At 37.8% G+C, this 17782-nt stretch overlaps 2 protein-coding genes across 2 annotated transcripts; both read right to left on the bottom strand.

Annotated features, from left to right (window-relative positions):
* Positions 1-4114: 4114 nt before the first annotated feature.
* On the bottom strand, positions 4115-6537 carry LOC124390614 (TATA box-binding protein-like 2). Its single transcript, XM_046856663.1, is given in 8 exon segments — positions 4115-4165; positions 4167-4204; positions 4368-4462; positions 4545-4712; positions 4876-4967; positions 5184-5271; positions 6038-6390; positions 6478-6537. Coding segments are annotated over 8 exon segments (918 nt in total). The 5' UTR covers positions 6526-6537; the 3' UTR covers positions 4115-4129.
* On the bottom strand, positions 6281-15341 carry LOC124390613 (TATA box-binding protein-like 2). Its single transcript, XM_046856662.1, is given in 9 exon segments — positions 6281-6390; positions 11438-11564; positions 11727-11821; positions 11905-12072; positions 13035-13126; positions 13348-13435; positions 14603-14780; positions 14783-14954; positions 15043-15341. Coding segments are annotated over 8 exon segments (918 nt in total). The 5' UTR covers positions 15091-15341; the 3' UTR covers positions 6281-6390; positions 11438-11487.
* Positions 15342-17782: the final 2441 nt, after the last annotated feature.

Below are 17782 nucleotides of genomic sequence, written 5' to 3'. Positions count from 1 at the left end.
ACAGACTGGAAACACTTCTGTTTGCTTTCAAAACAATATTACGTGCACAGTTTAATGCTCTAATCTGATCCGTCATAAAATCTTCATTATTTCCTAATAACAAAGTAGTTTCAGCTGTAATATAACAAACAAATATCAATGCGCATAACGAATACATTATTGTTTTCTATAATAACAGCTCACACAGAGGAGGTTTTGTGGCTGATGCACCAAATAATATATGAATAAATCTAAAGAGTTTAAAAACGTCCGGACCGGTTAAGATTGAATCCTTTAAGGTAACTAAAATGAAGGAAAATTTAGCCCACTGTCCACCACAACACACAGATCTCAACAAACTCAACGCAACAACAAAATCAATGGTGAAAGAAAATGTAAATATAAAGCAAAAAAATGAATTGAATTGGCTCAAGCTTATATTAATAGACCCAGAATGGCGGTTTGGAAATAGCAACAGAGACCTGAGATATCTGGTTGATATTTTATTAGTATTACTTGCTATTGAATCGAAAAAAAAAAAAAAAACTGGAATGTGACATTTCCTGAAGAAAATGTGAGTAGTGCTTGCCGGTGCACAAATCCACACCCCGGGTGTAAGTCTTTAGTGCCGATTGTTTTTAGTGCCAACCTGATGTGACCATACTCGGAGAGACAAGCGTTTCGATACATGGCACGCCTGTTTTTGCCTTTTTTTTCTCTCGAGGGGGCAGGGCCAGTGACGTCACGAGACGAGTGGATATGTCGTATGTGCGTGTCGGACGATCGAGGGCTGAGCCGTGGCTCGATATTTGAATTCCCCATTCATTTTCTATGGGGCACTAATTGCCCCCTAGCTATTGCCACCTTGGCTCAAAATGTTTGAGAAAATTATTGGGACGTCCGGAAGAGCAGCCCGGACGAGGGGATATGCCGTATTTGCGTGTCGGGCGAACAGGGGCCTGAAAAAGCCAAAAAACGGAATTGATTAGTTGTAACCTAGAAATTTTTAGGGTTTTTGCCCTTTTGCCTCACCTTGCCAGGGGTATTTAACGAGGCGGGTGGCATCATTGCGATCAGCCCCACACCCCGGACGAGTGAATACGTCGTGGTTTACTTGAATGAGTTAGTACCATATCTGCAGTGCCGTACTATCGTGATGTGAAAGCACGGTTCACGTCGTCTTCAATTCAAGATTTTGAGAGTCTTTTATTTTGCTGTTATAATTAACACAACTCTTCTGAAAGGTAGTGTTTCTGAAGGAATCAGGGACATCAGGCACTAGGGTGCATACAGCATTCCAGTTCACCCTAAAGGTAGTCAGTGCTCAAGTGCCTCCGGGCTCAGGGTCAGGGCTGTGTGCAGGACACTCAGGTTTTCCACTCCAACCTTGGCAAACATCAACATGGATCTCGCTGCGTAAACAGGAATATTGTCTTGTTGGAACAGGTTTGGGCCTCCTGGTTCAACTCAAGGGATTACATTTGTAATGCTACATCATACAGAGACCTCCGACACAATTATGTGCTTCCAACTTTGTGAAACGGTTAGGCGGTGGCTCAAATTTTAATCTGATTGTTATTATTTTGTGCCATATTGTGTAGAACTATCAAGTGTGTTAAAATGTCTCAATTAGACCACGTGGAATGACCACGATTAGTAAATCTAGCAAAAATTTATTGTTTTGGGATTTTTTTAAGTGATACATGAAAAAGAAAAACTGTTTTCATATTGCTAACTTGGGAGAAAATGCTAGAGGAGCATTCTTTCATAGAACTGGGCGTTGGTGGGCCTAGAGAACAAGCTGTGAAAAACAAGGCAACAGAGGCTCTGAAACAACCATGGGCGTAAATCCGGGGGGGCCCCCAAAAAGATTTTTAATCGTACTCTCTATTATATGTATTCTCTATTATATGTATGTATGTATACCTACAATAATTGTGTTAGTAGAAAAAAACGCAAAAAAGCATTTAGAAACAGTTGAGTTCCCCCCTCCCCTTCCTCACAGTGGTTTGACCCACTGCCTGCTTTCCCAGTTCATTTCACCTGCTCTACACACACGAGTCAGGTGTGTGTCTGCGGCTGAATTAAAGTTCAACTCCATTAACTAGGGGATTTTCTTCACTTTAAATAAAGCGATTCTCATTAATGTAGTTGATGCAGACTTATTAAAAAATTAGTTGCGGCAAAAATGTTGATTGCCGATGTAATTTTCCATGAATCTGCTATATTAGCGATTAAAATGACTCAGTCGTGTCAAACTCAAATTCACAGTGGGCCAAAATTAAAAACTGGGACGAAGTCTCGGGCCAAACTCAATATTTATTTAAAAAAACGACTGCAATTGAGCATGTTTTCCCTTCTCTCTGTAATGTTGAACCTTTTCATGTGGAAACAAACTTTAGTTTTGCATAAACATTAAATCTGGAACAACCAAAGTTTAATATTATAAACACATGAGAAATTTAATTTGAAATAAAACACATCAGTGGTATTCGTTTCTTATTATGTCTGCCTCACTCTATCTATAGACTTTCGAATACCTTTATAATGTAAATCATTTTTCACAGGCCAACAACAAAACCAAAAATAATAATAATTTCCTTCAGTTAAAAAAAGCAATCTTTCAACCATTAACAGTCCATGCCTTGAGTAAAAAAAGTGCATAAAGACAACATTCATTCGAGCTCAGTTTTTACACTCTGATTTACTCTGATTGGTTGAAGAAAGATTCCTGCGTCTCTTCTTAGATACAAGTGCATCATGTCTGGAGTTAGGCTCTGAGCTGAGGAAATCATTAGGATAGAGTGATGTTCATCAGTGAGACTCCTGAGTGGTGTTTTGTGCTGGTGAACATAGAGAGCGTTTGAGCAGCTTGGGCACGGAGTTGGAGCAGTGTGTCGGGTAGGAAACATGGAAACTGTGCAGCACACAGAGTCGTACTTTGACTTGAGCGTGTCTCTACACTGGAGTTTAATCAGCTAGATTTGGAGGTTGGTTGGTGCGCTTCCCACGTCAGTCACAAACGGATTACTGAGCAGTCCAAATCTGCATTTCTGGGCTTCAAAGTCGGTAAATCTCCGGGTAAAGTCAGCGCTGAGTAGGCGGAGTTTTTCAGCGGTCTCGACTGATGCGCTAACAAAGCATTCTGGGATTTGTAGTATTAGCGGAGCATTCTGGGATTTGTAGTATTAGCGATGTATGCGCTATATACTGGCCGGCCAGCACTAATACACATTTGATATGATCTCGCGGGCCAAATATAATTACACCGCGGGCCAGATTTGGCCCCCTGACTTATCTAGTGAACGTTAGCTTGTTTACAATAGCTTGTAGCATAGTGCACTGACACTAACACGCCAAAGCCGTTTCCCATGCAGTGTTTTATTTGGGACGACTTTGGTATTATGTTATCTTAACATTAACACACAATTAGCATATTGTTTAGCTGTGCATTTACTAAATGAGCACTGTGATACGTCCGAACTGACCCCACTGTGGTTTTTTGCATGATCAATTTCTATTCTGTTCTCAAGTGGCTTCATTATATTGTAAATAAAATGTTAAACCTTTTTTTAATTCCTTGTTTGTATTGTTGTGATCAATTATTTTTTTGTGATAGTTTTACTTTATTTATGTAAAGCAGTTTGAATTACCACTGTAATTGACGCAGTCTCCATGCTACAATAATAATGATAGAAACAAAGTTTTTCACTGTAGGGACATATCTTTATACTGTAAGTACAGTTTGACTGTATTATGTGTCCCCCTTTAAAAATTGCTCATGAGAAATGTTATATTTATTGCCCCCCCCCTACTGTTAAATGAAATTTCGCCCATGGAAACATGAATTATTGTGACATTTTTCCAGTATGAATATCAGAACCAGTTCTCAGAAAATCAGACCTTTAGAGTTCAGTTTACTATGTAGAAAAATATATTAACAAATCATTTACCTCTCACCACTCAAATAGTAATCACAGTGACAGAAACACATCTAAATAGCATGCACAATGTTTGCAAATTAAATATCCATTAACAAAGCTTTGAATCAAGCTAAATCCTAAAGAATCACTTTCAATAAAATTTGATTTCTAAACAGTCACCTTATATATTGACATATCAGAACTCAATAAAAAGTGCTAGTTTTTCGCTATTTCCTGAATCCTTTCAGAATTGGGTAGAGATTGCTTAAAAGCTTCATATATTTCAGAGCTATCTTTTGCACCTAGATTTACAAAGAGAAAACAAACAAACAAAACACTTTTTGATTGATGCTTTTGCAATTAAATGTTGAGGTCTATTTGTGAAATGTGCTCTACAAATTTATTTAAAGGATAAATAGAATGATCAAAGCTAAACATGATTATAAATAGAGGACCACACTGTACCTGTAAGAACAACCTTTCCAGACACAAATATCAGGAGGACAATCCATGGCTTCACCATTCGGTAGATCAAACCAGGAAACAATTCAGGTTCATAGCTTGAACAATAACATATCATAGTTACCATAAAGAAATGAAATTGCATTAAGATTTAAAACATGACCAGTTATTTGGACAAACCTGCTGAACTGTTGGTGAGTCAGAACCAGGCACTCCAACTGTATGGGGAAACACACATCACAACTGCCGACCATGTTCTGGATCTTGAAGTCAAGAAATTTGGCTGGGAAGCCAAGCTTCTGTACCACCCGGGCATACTTCCTTGCAGCAAGGCGAGACTGCTCCTCACTGGTGGGAAAGAAGATAAACCTTAATCAAACAACAAATAGTGCATTGGAACAGAGCATTCAGTATCAGGCTCCCCATAAACAACTAACTACACTGCACCATAATGTCACACAGCCAATTACTGCATTTATTATACATGATTTTGGAGTTAAAACTTGCTAACCTCTTTGCGCCAGTGCAGACCATTTTTCCTGAGCTGAAGATAAGGGCAGTGGTCCTGGGTTCACGGATCCGCATAATTACAGCAGCAAAGCGCTATAGGAGAGCATGATTGGAAGAGCTGTCAATACTGAAGGCGGCATCTTCAATGTGTTTATAACATTTACATTTCGCTATTGCAAAATATTCTTGCCAATGAAACACATTTTCCTCTCTTTAATCTCAGATTCATCAGGGAATGAAAGCTAAAGGCACTACAAAAGAAATCTAATGACATGTAGCCCCTGTGTCACAAATTTAAATTAGACATACCTTTGGATTGTACTCAGCATTTCGAGCTTGAAGGGCAATGGCTTTCAGGTCTAGAGGACATGCCAGGTTTACTGTGGACACTATATTCCTGTACACAACCAAATACAGATTAATATGTAAACAGAATCTAGCATTCTATTTAAATTTAAACACCCAGCCTACTGATACATGTTCAAATACCAGGAAACTAGAAGGGCACATCAGAAACATGACAAAGTTTAAAATACAGTTAGAAAAATGCATCGCTGTACTATACCAGTGCCAAGCACACCCTGTATTCTCCTGTTTACCCTTACAGACCACAAGCCATTTGCTTCTTTACAGCAAAATATAGAAGATTCCTCCATATTTAAAGCTGCTGAATGTAAGATCTTGAAATTGTACTTACTCTGGTGGAAAAAGCTACTACAAGCGAATTATGGAAGAACATTTTGTGTTGAGTGAGCAACAACAGCAAAGGGACACAAACAATTTTTTCCTCTCTTGAACAGTAATCATGTTGTCCTCATGTACTTTAGACTTTAATATAAAGACTGGACAATTGACAAACTATAAAACTGATAAACTGATGTGATATCAAATCTGCTGTCATTTTACATGCAGAAGTGCATGTAGCAAAGCTGTGCACCTTAACATATATTTACTGTTCTGTTCTGTTCTTGGTATGTATCTGAAGTGAGTATTAAATATCACTGCATTTATTTTCTAAGGTAAAAGACAAATACAGCATTACCACAAGTACTACAACAATGCAATATCTTTGTTTCAGACTGTTTACTGCAGTGAAGTAGAAGCATAATTTCATAGTTTTAAAACTGTTGAACAGATATCTGTTACTCCAAAAAATATCTTACTGTAATTGTGGGATGATTCCTGAACTTTCTGCCACAGGAGCCACTGGGGTCATGGGTGTCATGGGGAGGTTGCAGAAGGGGGAGGCTGCAGGCTGCCTCGTATTAACCTCAGTGTCTGCTTCAGGAGGTCTTGCAGTTGAACAGTCCAGATAAACACCACTGGCCTCTGTAAGACCCACTCCTGTGTTCTCTCCCCCTTCATCCTGAACGTTTAGCTCATCAGGTAGAAAGCTCAGGTCCAGATCATCATCCTCATCTTTCTGTTGGTTGGAGATGGAAGAGGAGAGGTAAGAGGGATCCTGAAGCTGTGGTGGGCCTTCCAAATCCTCTCCAAACATGTATTCAGAAGAACCCTGGTGAAAGTGGGGACCATTTAGAGTATGCATTTTTTTTAAGAAGATGCAAACCATTTCTTTATGCACCACAAGATCTTAACATACAGCAATTGACTGGTCAAAGTAGGTCTCAAGCAATGCATCTTCATCCATTTCTCTCCAGACCTATTAGGGATTGTGAATGAACCCAAAAAAGTGAAGCAGATAGTCGCGTTGTGCAAATTGTAAACTATCTAAAACAAAGCTGGATTGTTTTTAAGTTAATAAATGAACAGCACTTGCGCAGATTCACTAATTGGGTCTAAACTTAATTGTGATTAATACATTTAACGCGACAAAAAAACGCTTAGTGAACGATCTGGAGTAAAAAAAAACTTTTGGTTCCTTGCGATTTTTCTCCATCCAGAAGAGAGAGATGTTTTATTTATTATAATTAAAATCTTTTTTTTAAAGTCTTTTGCGCATGACCGGAAGTGATTGGCTAATCATTATAATTAAAGTTATTCATGTCCCCACGTGTATCCCGGACAGGGTCACCTCGCACCACACAACTGTTCACTTCACCAGCAATAATAACCGTATTTGATCAGCAGGCTCACAGAAAAGACGCATGAATTGACATTTCTATTGCAATAAACTTAAAGCGTTCAATTGTAACAGACCGGAAACACTTCTGTTTGCTTTCAAAACAATATTACCTGCACAGGTTAATGCTCTAACCTGATTCGTCATAAAATCTTCATTATTTCCAAATAACAAAGTAGTTTCAGCTGTAATATAACAAACATATCAATGCGCATAACGAATACATTATTGTTTTCTATAATAACAGCTCAGACAGAGGAGGTTTTGTGGCTGATGCACCAAATAATATATGAATAAATCTAAAGAGTTTAAAAACGTCTTGTTGTTTAACAAAGTTTATACTGCATCGCTGAGCGATACTTTGTTAAGTTTGGTTGACAGAAGGTCTAAGAAGTGTAATTATTTTTTAGTTAATGCACAGCTAAAGTAGTTCCAGGCAGGTCTTGACTGGACCGGTTAAGATTGAATCCTTCAAGGTAACTGAAATAAAGGAAAATTTAGCCCACTGTCCACCACAACACACAGATCTCAACAAATTCAACGCAACAACAAAAGCAATGGCATAAAAAAATATAAATATAATGCAAAAAAAATTAATTAAATTGGCTCAATCTTATATTAATAGTCCCAGAATGGCAGTTTGGAATTAGCAACAGAGATCTAAGATATCTGGTTATTATTTTATTAGTATTACTTGCTATTGAATCGAAAAAAAAGAAATAAAACTAGAATGTGACATTTCCTGAAGAAAATGTGAGTAGTGCTTGCCGGTGCACAAATCCACACCCCGGGTGTAAGTCTTTAGTGGCGATTGTTTTTAGTGCCAACCAGATGCAACCGTACTCGAAAAGAGACAAGCGGTTCGATACCTGGCACGCCTGTTTTTGCCTTTTTTTTTCGAGGGGGCGGGGCCAGTGATGTCACGAGACGAGTGGATATGCCGTATGTGCGTGTCGGGCGATCGAGGGCCGAGCCATGGCTCAATATTTTAATTCCCCATTCATTTTCTATGGGGCACTTATTGCCCCCTAGCTATTGCCCCCTTGGGTCAAAATGTTATTTTGTTAAAAATTATTGGGACGTCCGGAAGAGCAGCCCGGATGAGGTGATATGCCGTATTTGCGTGTCGGGTGAACAGGGGGCCTAAAAAAAGCCAAAAACCGAATTGATTAGTTGTGACCTAGAAATTTTGAGGGTTTTGCCCTTTCTTGCCGGGGGTATTTAACGAGGCGGGTGGCATCATTGCGATCGGCCCTGCACACCGGACTAGTTGAAACGTCAAAACGTGAGTCGGGCAAACACTGGCCGTACGGCAGAGGTTCAACCGTTTTCCCCATTTATTTTCTAAGGGGCCTGTTTGAGCCAGAATTCCCGGAATTCCGAGCGGATCCGGAATGTGACGTTTTGGTCACGTGAGCGAAAACGTGCAGGGCGAATGCTTATAAAAGTAATGGCACACTTCACACGAACGTACGTTTTGAGGTATCACCCGTGGTGCTTTGACGAAAACTGCGGGACTAGTTATGCACCGAAAATCGGCGGAAGAAGTAAGAAGAATTATCATAAAGAAGTATAATAATAAACCGACAGCATTGTAAGAGTAGTCCTTTGCAAGCACTACTAATAAATAAACGAATAGGTGGTCCTATACAGCCCTAATTCAAAAAACAATTATGTCCACTAGGTGGCGATAACGAGAACAAAAGTCTAATTTGTCATTACAAACTGAACTAGAAGACGCTCCTATCATGGACGGTGATAAGATCATTGCATATGTATTGTGCATGTAACAGTAGAAAGGCATTAATAAAAATAGTATTATGGTTATTACAGTGAGTTTCTATTATTTTTTAGCATGTGCATGGTTCTGTTTATTATGAGTTGTCTGCTTTGACGGTAATATTTGATGTTAGCTTTGGGCAGCATGATATGAATTAAAGCTATGGAAGAAGTAAGAAATTGTTTGAGAGATTTCCCAGAAGAAGCTCGAGGTGAGTGTGTAATGTTAAAACATGAATTAACAACAGCTTAAAGCATGTTCAGATTGTGTCCTGTAACCATTTGTCTCAATTGTCTGTTCAATTTTATATCTGCTAATGGCAGTACACTGTATGTCTGATGTCATCCATTAAATCATGTGATTGATCATTTGGTTGTTCAAAATTATTTTAACTGTAAGAATTATTTTGCATAGATTTATTGATCTTTTTTTAAATTATTGATCGTGCATGTGACAATAAATAGAAATAAACTGAGATGCTTTTTTTATCAACAGTTCAGATTATGTATGTGTCTTATACTTTATCATGTCTTCCAGAGCTTTACTTGAATGAGTTAGTACCATATCTGCAGTGCCGTACTACCGTGATGTGAAAGCGCGGTTCACGTCGTCTTTGATTTATTCTCTGCTACAGACGCTAAAGCTGGAACGTATGGCTGCCTCAACAAAACTACACAAAACACTAGTTGGTCTACGCTACTCAGCGCTACTCAACGCAACACGTCACAGCAACGCAACACGTCACAGCAACGCAACACGTCACAGCAACGCAACACGTCACACCAACGCAACACGTCACACCAACGCAACACGTCACAGCAACGCAACACGTCACAGCAACACAACAACTCAACCCAGGAGCTGCTGCACTTCTCCTCTAGCCCTTATCACGTGACTCACTTTGTTTATGTACAAGTCACGTGTGTACAGGCCCTGCAGTCAGCGAGCGTGCGCACAAGTTAGTCGCGACCCAGCTCAAAACCTGGCCGACAAAATAGAGAATGTAAACAATAAAGTCACAATATGAAACACAGCAGAGAATATGGACTAGGGAGCAGGCAACTTGGAACAACAAAAAACATTGTTTTAAAGTTCAAAAGATGAATTTTAGCTTTCTTTACATCACATTTACGTTTTAGAGCATTTAAACCCTATTTCTAAATTATTACAAATATTGGAGCATGTGACTGGCATTTTATATTATTTATTTCTTTACTCAGATGTTCCCTGTTACCTTGATTATCCAATTAAAAGCTCTGACTGGCTACTCTTTCTTTGAGCCCTGGGTATCCCCATGTGAGGTGCCATGTTCTAAGTTGTTTAACACATCTATATATAAATGATTGATTGCCTCATATTTACTTTTTACTCTCAAACCTTAATTTATTTCAGTGGATAGCAAAGAAATTCATTGGTCTTGCCTTTTTTTTTATATTTTCCATGAAAAACAAGTGTGCAGTTATTCCAAAAGTCAAGCTCAATGATATGGTTAAATTTCACTATGGTAAAAACCTGTACATTGACCCCATGTAAATGCTTTTTGAGAGAAAAAAAAAAAAAAAACTAACTATAGTCAATTACAACTGTTTTTACAGATCAAACAGAGGAAAAAAATATGGAATCACAAATCTGAGGAAAATTATATGGAATCACCAAATAAAAACACTACTAGTACTTTGTTGCACCACCTCTGGCTATTATAACAGCTTGAATTCTCTAAATCATGGATTTAACTAATAACAAACAGTATACTTCATCAATCTGTCTCCAGCTTTGTCTTATTGCAGTTGCCAGATCAGCCTTGCAGGTTGGAGCCTTGTCGTGGACCATTTTCTTTAATTTCCAACACAGATTTTCAATTGGATTGAGGTCCGGACTATTTGCAGGCCATGCCATTGACATTATATGTCTTTCCTGTGGGAATGTTTTCACAGATTTTGCCCTATGGCACGATGCATTATCATCCTGAAAAATGATGCTACCATCACCAAACATCCTTTCAATTGATGGAATAAGAAAAGTGTCCAAAATCTCAATATAAACTTGTGCATTTATAGAAGATGTAATGACTGTCATCTCTCCCATACCTTTACCTGACATACAACCCCATATCATTAATGATTGTGGAAATTTGCATGTTTTCTTCATCATACAGAGACCTCCAACACAATTATGTGCTTCCAACTTTGTGAAACGGTTGAAATTTTAATCTGATTGTTATCATTTTGTGCCATATTGTGAGGAACTATCATCAAGTTTTAAAGTGTGTTAAAATGTCTCAATTAGACCATGTGGAATGAACACGATTAGTAAATCTAGCAAAAAATGTTTGTTTTGGGATTTTTTTAAGTGATGCATGAAAAAGAAAAACTGTTTTCATATTGCTAACTTGGGAGAAAATGCTAGAGGAGCATTCTTTCATAGAACTGGGCGTTGGTGGGCCTAGAGAACAAGCTGTGAAAAACAAGGCAACATTAGACGAACAAACACGAAATGCGCAGAGTCTCTGAAACAACATAAATTATAAAAATATATTAACAAATCATTTACCTCTCACCACTTAAATAGTAATCACAGTGACAGAAACACATCTAAATAGCATGCACAATGTTTGCAAATTAAATATCCATTAACAAAGGTTTGATTCAAGCTAAAACCTAAATAATCACTTTCAATAAAATTACATTTCTAAACAGTCACCTTATATATTGACATATCAGAAGTCAATAAAAAGTAGAAGTGCTCGTTTTTCACTGTTTCCTGAATCCTTTCAGAATTGGGTAGATATTCTCAAAAGCTTCATATATTTCAGAGCGATCTTTTGCACCTAGATTTACAAAGAGAAAACAAACAAACAAAAAACTTTTTGATTGATGCTTTTGCAATTAAATATTGAGGTCTATTTGGAAATGTGCTCTACAAATTTATTTAATGGATAAATAGAATGATCAAAGCTAAACATGATTATAAATAGAGGACCACACTGTACCTGTAAGAACAACCTTTCCAGACACAAATATCAGGAGGACAATCCGTGGCTTAACCATTCGGTAGATCAAACCAGGAAACAATTCAGGTTCATAGCTTGAACAATAACATATCATAGTTACCATACAGAAATGAAATTGCATTAAGATTTAAAACATGACCAGTTATTTTGAACAAACCTGCTAAACTGTTTGTGAGCCAGTTCCAGGCTCTCCAACCGTATGGGAAAACACACATCACAACTGCCGACCATGTTCACGATCTTGAAGTCAAGAAATTTCGCTGGGAAGCCAAGCTTCTGTACCACCCGGACATACTTCCTTGCAGCAAGGTGAGACTGCTCCTCACTGGTGGGAGAGAAGATAAACCTTAATCAAATAAGACACCAGTAGAATAGACAGGGAAGCGAGAGAATGTGATATTGACATGACAACAAATGGAACAGAGCATTTAGTATTAGGCTCCCCATAAACAACTAACTACACTGCACTATAATGTCACACAGCCAATTACTGCATTTAATATACCGTAATTTCCGGACTATAAATGAATTTTACAAATATTTTTATTTTAAACATAAATAAGCCGCACCTGTCTATAAGCGGACTAATGAACTTTACACAGGCTTTAACGAAAGACACGTTACACACGGTGTAACGGGTGAAATATGTTGCGCTTCCTTTAGTAGCATATCGGTATTTTGGGAATAGCCTGGCACTGCATTTTTCTGGTATTACTGCATGTGTGCAAGACTAAGGATTTTGTCCTTATTATTTTTTGATGCTCATTTCTAAGTTTCTTTGACTAACCCTTAACGCTGTTGCCAAGAAAAATAAAAAAAAGCACAAGTTTTGGAAACCTGTCTGTGCTTATATGATTTCTGTTGCAACTGGAGTTAGTGAGTGCTCCCTTGACCCAGACTCAACGCGTTACAACGGCTTGTATCTAAACAGTAACCTACCAAGAAAGTCATTGTTCACTGTCTTCCTCCTTACTTTCAAAACTATTTCTCTCGGGAGTTTCTTTTGGCATCGCCGTGCGTTTAAAAAAAACATTTTTTCTCCCGAAGCCGTGCAGCTCAGAACACAGGTGAGTTGCGTTTTTTCATTTCCGTTCGGAAATTTCATTGGTCTAATGTTATGGGGTTCAGTTTTTTGGCTTGAAGTTTGTAAAACCGGGAAAAACCCAGGAAAAATTCATAAATAAGCCACGTCGTTGTTTAAGCCGCGGAGTTCAAAATGTGGGAAAAAAGTAGCGGCTTATAGTCCAAAAAATACGGTATATGATTTTGAAGATAAAACTTGCTAACCTCTTTGCGCCAGTGCAGACCAGTTTTCCTGAGCTGAAGATAAGGGCAGTGGTCTTGGGTTCACGGATCCGCATAATTACAGCAGCAAAGCTCTATAGAAGAGCAAGATTGGAAGAGCTGGCAATACTGAAGGCAGCATTCTTCAATGTGTTTATAACATTTACATTTTGCTATTGCAAAATATTCTTGCCTATGAAACACATTTATTTTCCTCTCTTTGATCTCAGATTCATCAGGGAATGAAAGCTAAAGGCACTACAAAAGAAATCTAATGACATGTAGTCCCTGTGTCACAAATTTAATTTAGACATACCTTTGGATTGTACTCAGCATTTCGACCTTGAAGGGCAATGGCTTTCAGGTCTAGAGGACATGCCAGGTTTATTGTGGACACTATATTCCTGTACACAACCAAATACAGATTAATATGTGAACAAAATCTAGCATTCTATTTAAATTTAAGTAAAATTTAAATTAAATAAAAAAACTTAAAATTTAATTTAAGTAAAATAACCCAATTAACAGTCAAAACAGAGCAGATTGCACACAGCCTACTGATACATGTTCAAATACCAGGAAACTAGAAGGGCACGTCAGAAACATGACAAAGTTTAAAATACAGTTAGAAAAATGCAAAAAAAAAAAAATGCATCGCTGTCCTATACCAGTGCCAAGCACACCCTGTATTCTCCTGTTTACCCTTACAGACCACAAGCCATTTGCTTTTTTTTACAGCCAAATATAGAACATTCCTCCATATTTAAAGCTGCTGAATGTAAGATCTTGAATTTTTTTTTACTCTGGTGGAAAAAGCTACTACAAGCGAATTATGGAAGAACATTTTGTAACATGGATTGTGCTTCGTTGACCAATTAACTTCATAACTCTAAATCAAATTTAATTTTCAGTCATAATTTACAGCTACATCACAGATAAAATATATTGTTAATGCACAGTAAGAGGATGACTTGATACTAAGGATGGCAAAGGTGTACTGATATGGGGTTTGGAAGGTATTTATGACTGAGGACCTTTGGGATATTATTTGTTATATACGTCAGATTAAAAATATATATAAAATTATTGTGTAGACTTTTGATGTATTCTTTCTAATTCTGACCCAACAGAGCTGTATATGAATTACTTTTCTAGAATTTTTGGAGTGAGCAACAACAGCAAAGGGACACAAACAATTTTTTTTCCTCTCTTGACCAGTAATCATGTTGTCATCATGTACTGTAGACTTTAATATAAAGACATACAATAAAACTGATAAACTAATGTGATATCAAATCTGCTGTCATTTTACATGCAGAAGTGCATGTAGCAAAGCTGTGCACCTTAACATATATTTACTGTTCTGTTCTGTTCTTGGTATGTACCTGAAGTGAGTATTAAATATCACTGCATTTATTTTTTAAGGTAAAAGACAAATACAGCATTACCACAAGTACTACAACAATGCAATATCTTTGTTTCAGACTGTTTACTGCAGTTAGGTAGAAGCATCATTTCATAGTTTTAAAACTGTTCAACAGATATCTGTTATTCCAAAAAAAATATCTTACTGTAATTGTGGGATGATTCCTGAACTTTCTGCCACAGGAGCCACTGGGGTCATGGGTGTCATGGGGAGGTTGCAGAAGGGGGAGGTTGCAGGCTGCCTCGTATTAACCTCAGTGTCTGCTTCAGGAGGTCTTGCAGTTGAACAGTCCAGATAAACACCAATGTCCTCTGTAAGACCCACTCCTGTGTTCTCTCCCCTTCATCCTGTACGTTTAGCTCATCAGGTAGAAAGCTCAGGTCCAGATCATCATCCTCATCTTTCTGTTGGTTGGAGATGGAAGAGGAGAGGAAAGAGGGATCCTGAAGATGTGGTGGGCCTTCCAAATCCTCTCCAAACATGTACTCAGAAGAACCCTGGTGGAAGTGGGCAACCATTTAGAGTATGCATTTTTTTTAAGAAGATGCAAACCATTTCTTTATGCACCACAAGATCTTAACATACAGCAATTGACTGGTCAAAGTAGGTCTCAAGCGATGCATCTTCATCCATTTCTCTCCAGACCCATTAGGGATTGTGAATGAACCCAAAAATGTGAAGCAGATAGTCGCGTTGTGCAAATTGGAAACTATCTCAAACAAAGCTGGATTGTTTTTAAGTTGACAAAAACGTTATTTTAACTAATACATTTAACGCGACAACCAAATGCCTAATAAAACATCTGGAGTAAAAAAATAAAAATAACTGGTTGGTTCCTCACAATTTTTCTCTGTCCAGAAGAGAGAGACGTTTTATTTATTATAACTGAAACCTTTTTTTTAAAAGTCTTTTGCGCATGACCGGAAGTGATCGGCTAATCGTTGTAATTAAAGTTATTCATGTCCCCACGTGTATTCCGGACAGGGTCACCTCGCACAACACAACTGTTTATCACTTCACCAGCAATAATAACTGTATTTGATCAGCAGGAAAAGACAGAAAAGACAAAAAAAAAGAAAGCGTTCAACTGTAAAAGACCAGAAACACTTCTGTTTGCTTTCAAAACAATATTTCGTGCACAGGTTAATGCTCTAATCCAGGGGTGTCAAACTCAAATTCACAGTGGGCCAAAATTAAAAACTGGGACGAAGTTGCGGGCCGAACTCAATATTTATTGAAAATTTGACTGCAATTGTGCATGTTTTCTGTCTCTCCAGATCAGTAATGTTGAACCTTTTCATGTGGAAACAAACTTTAGTTTTGCATAAACATTAAATCTGGAACAACCAAAGTTTAATATCATAAACACATGAGAAATTTAATTTGAAATAAAACACACATCAGTGGTATTCGTTTCTTATTATGTCTCTCACTCTCGCTCTCTCTTTCTAGACTTTCTAATTCCATTTTTCACAGGGCAACAACAGAACAACCAAAAATAATAATAATATCCTTAAATTAAAAAATGCAATCATTCAACCATTAACAGTTCATGCCTTAGAGTAGAAAAAGTGCATAAAGACAACATTCATTCGAGCTCAGTTTTTACACTCTGATTTACTCTGATTGGTTGAAGACAGATTCCTGCGTCTCTTCTTAGATACAAGTGCATCATGTCTGGGTTTAGGCTTTGAGCTGAGGAAATCATTAGGATAGAGTGATGTTCATCAGTGAGACTCCTCAGTGGTGTTTTGTTCATCATTAAAGAGAACAGTTTCTCACACATATATGTGCTGGTGAACACAGAGAGGATTTGAGCAGCTTGGGCACGGAGTTGGAGCAGTGTGTCGGGGAGGAAACATGGAAACTGTGCAGCACACAGAGTCGTACTTTGAATTGAGCGTGTCTCTACACTGTATTCAATCGGCTCCATTTGGGGGTTGGTTGGTGCGCTTTCCACGTCAACCACAAACTGATTATTGAGCAGTTCAAATCTGCATTTCTGGGATTCAAAATCGGTAAATCGCCGGGTAAATTCAGCGCTAAATACGCGGAGTTTTTTCAGCGGTCTCGACTGACGCGCCCGCGCACTAACAAAGCATTCTGGGATTTGTAGTATTAGCGGTGTATACGCTATACACTGGTGGGCCAGCTCTAATACACACTTGATATGATCTCGCGGGCCAAAAATAATTACTCAGGGCCTGAGTTTGACACCCCTGCTCTAATCTGATTCGTCATAAAATCTTCATTATTTCCATATAACAAAGTAGTTTTGGCTGTAATATAACAAACAAATATCAATGCGCATAACGAATACATTATTGTTTTCTATAATAACAGCTCACACAAAGGAGGTTTTGTGGCTGATGCACCAAATAATATATGACTAAGTCTAAAGAGTTTATAAACTTCTCGTTGTTTAACAAAGTTTATACCGCATTGCTGAGCAATACTTTAAGTTTGGTTGACAAAAGGTCTAAGAAGTGTAATTATTTTTCAGTTAATGCACAGCTAAAGTAGTTCCAGGCAGGGTTTGACTGGACCGGTTAAGATTGAATCCTTCAAAGTAACTAAAATAAAGGAAGATTTAGCCCACTGTCCACCACAACACACAGATCTCAACAAACTCAACGCAACAACAAACTCAATGGCATAAAAAATATGAATATAAAGCAAAAAATGAATTGCATTGGCTCAAGCTTATATTAATAGTCCCAGAATGGCGGTTTGGAATTAGCAACAGAGACCTGAGATATCCGGTTGATACTTTATAAGTATTACTTGCTATTGAATCGAAAAAAAAAAAATAAACTAATAGGTGGTACCATGTAAAACACAATTGTGTCCACTAGGTGGCGGTAACGAAAACAAACGTCTAATTTGCCATTACAAACTGAACTAGAAGAAGCTCCTATCATGGACGGTAAAAAGATCATTGCATATGTATTGTGCATGTAACAGTAGAAAGGCATTAATAAAAATAGTATTATGGTTATTACTAAGTGAGTTTCTATTGTTTTTTTAGCATGTGCATGGTTCTGTTTATTATGAGTTGTCTGCTTTGACGGTAATATTTGATGTTAGCTTTGGGCAGCATGATATGAATTAAAGCTATGAAAGAAGTAAGAACTTGTTTGAGAGATTTCCCAGAAGCTCGAGGTGAGTGTGTAATGTTAAAACATGAATTAACAACAGCTTAAAGCATGTTCAGATTGTGTCCTGTAACCATTTGCCTCAATTATCTGTTCAATTTTATATCTCCTAATGGCAGTACACTGTATGTCTGATGTCATCCATTAAATCATGTGATTGATCATTTGGT

The sequence above is a fragment of the Silurus meridionalis genome, chromosome 8 (assembly GCF_014805685.1).
Source record: "Silurus meridionalis isolate SWU-2019-XX chromosome 8, ASM1480568v1, whole genome shotgun sequence".
In the NCBI taxonomy this organism is placed as follows: domain Eukaryota; kingdom Metazoa; phylum Chordata; class Actinopteri; order Siluriformes; family Siluridae; genus Silurus; species Silurus meridionalis.
The sequence above is the reverse complement of the archived record's forward strand: the minus strand, read 5'-3'. Positions and strand labels throughout refer to the sequence as shown.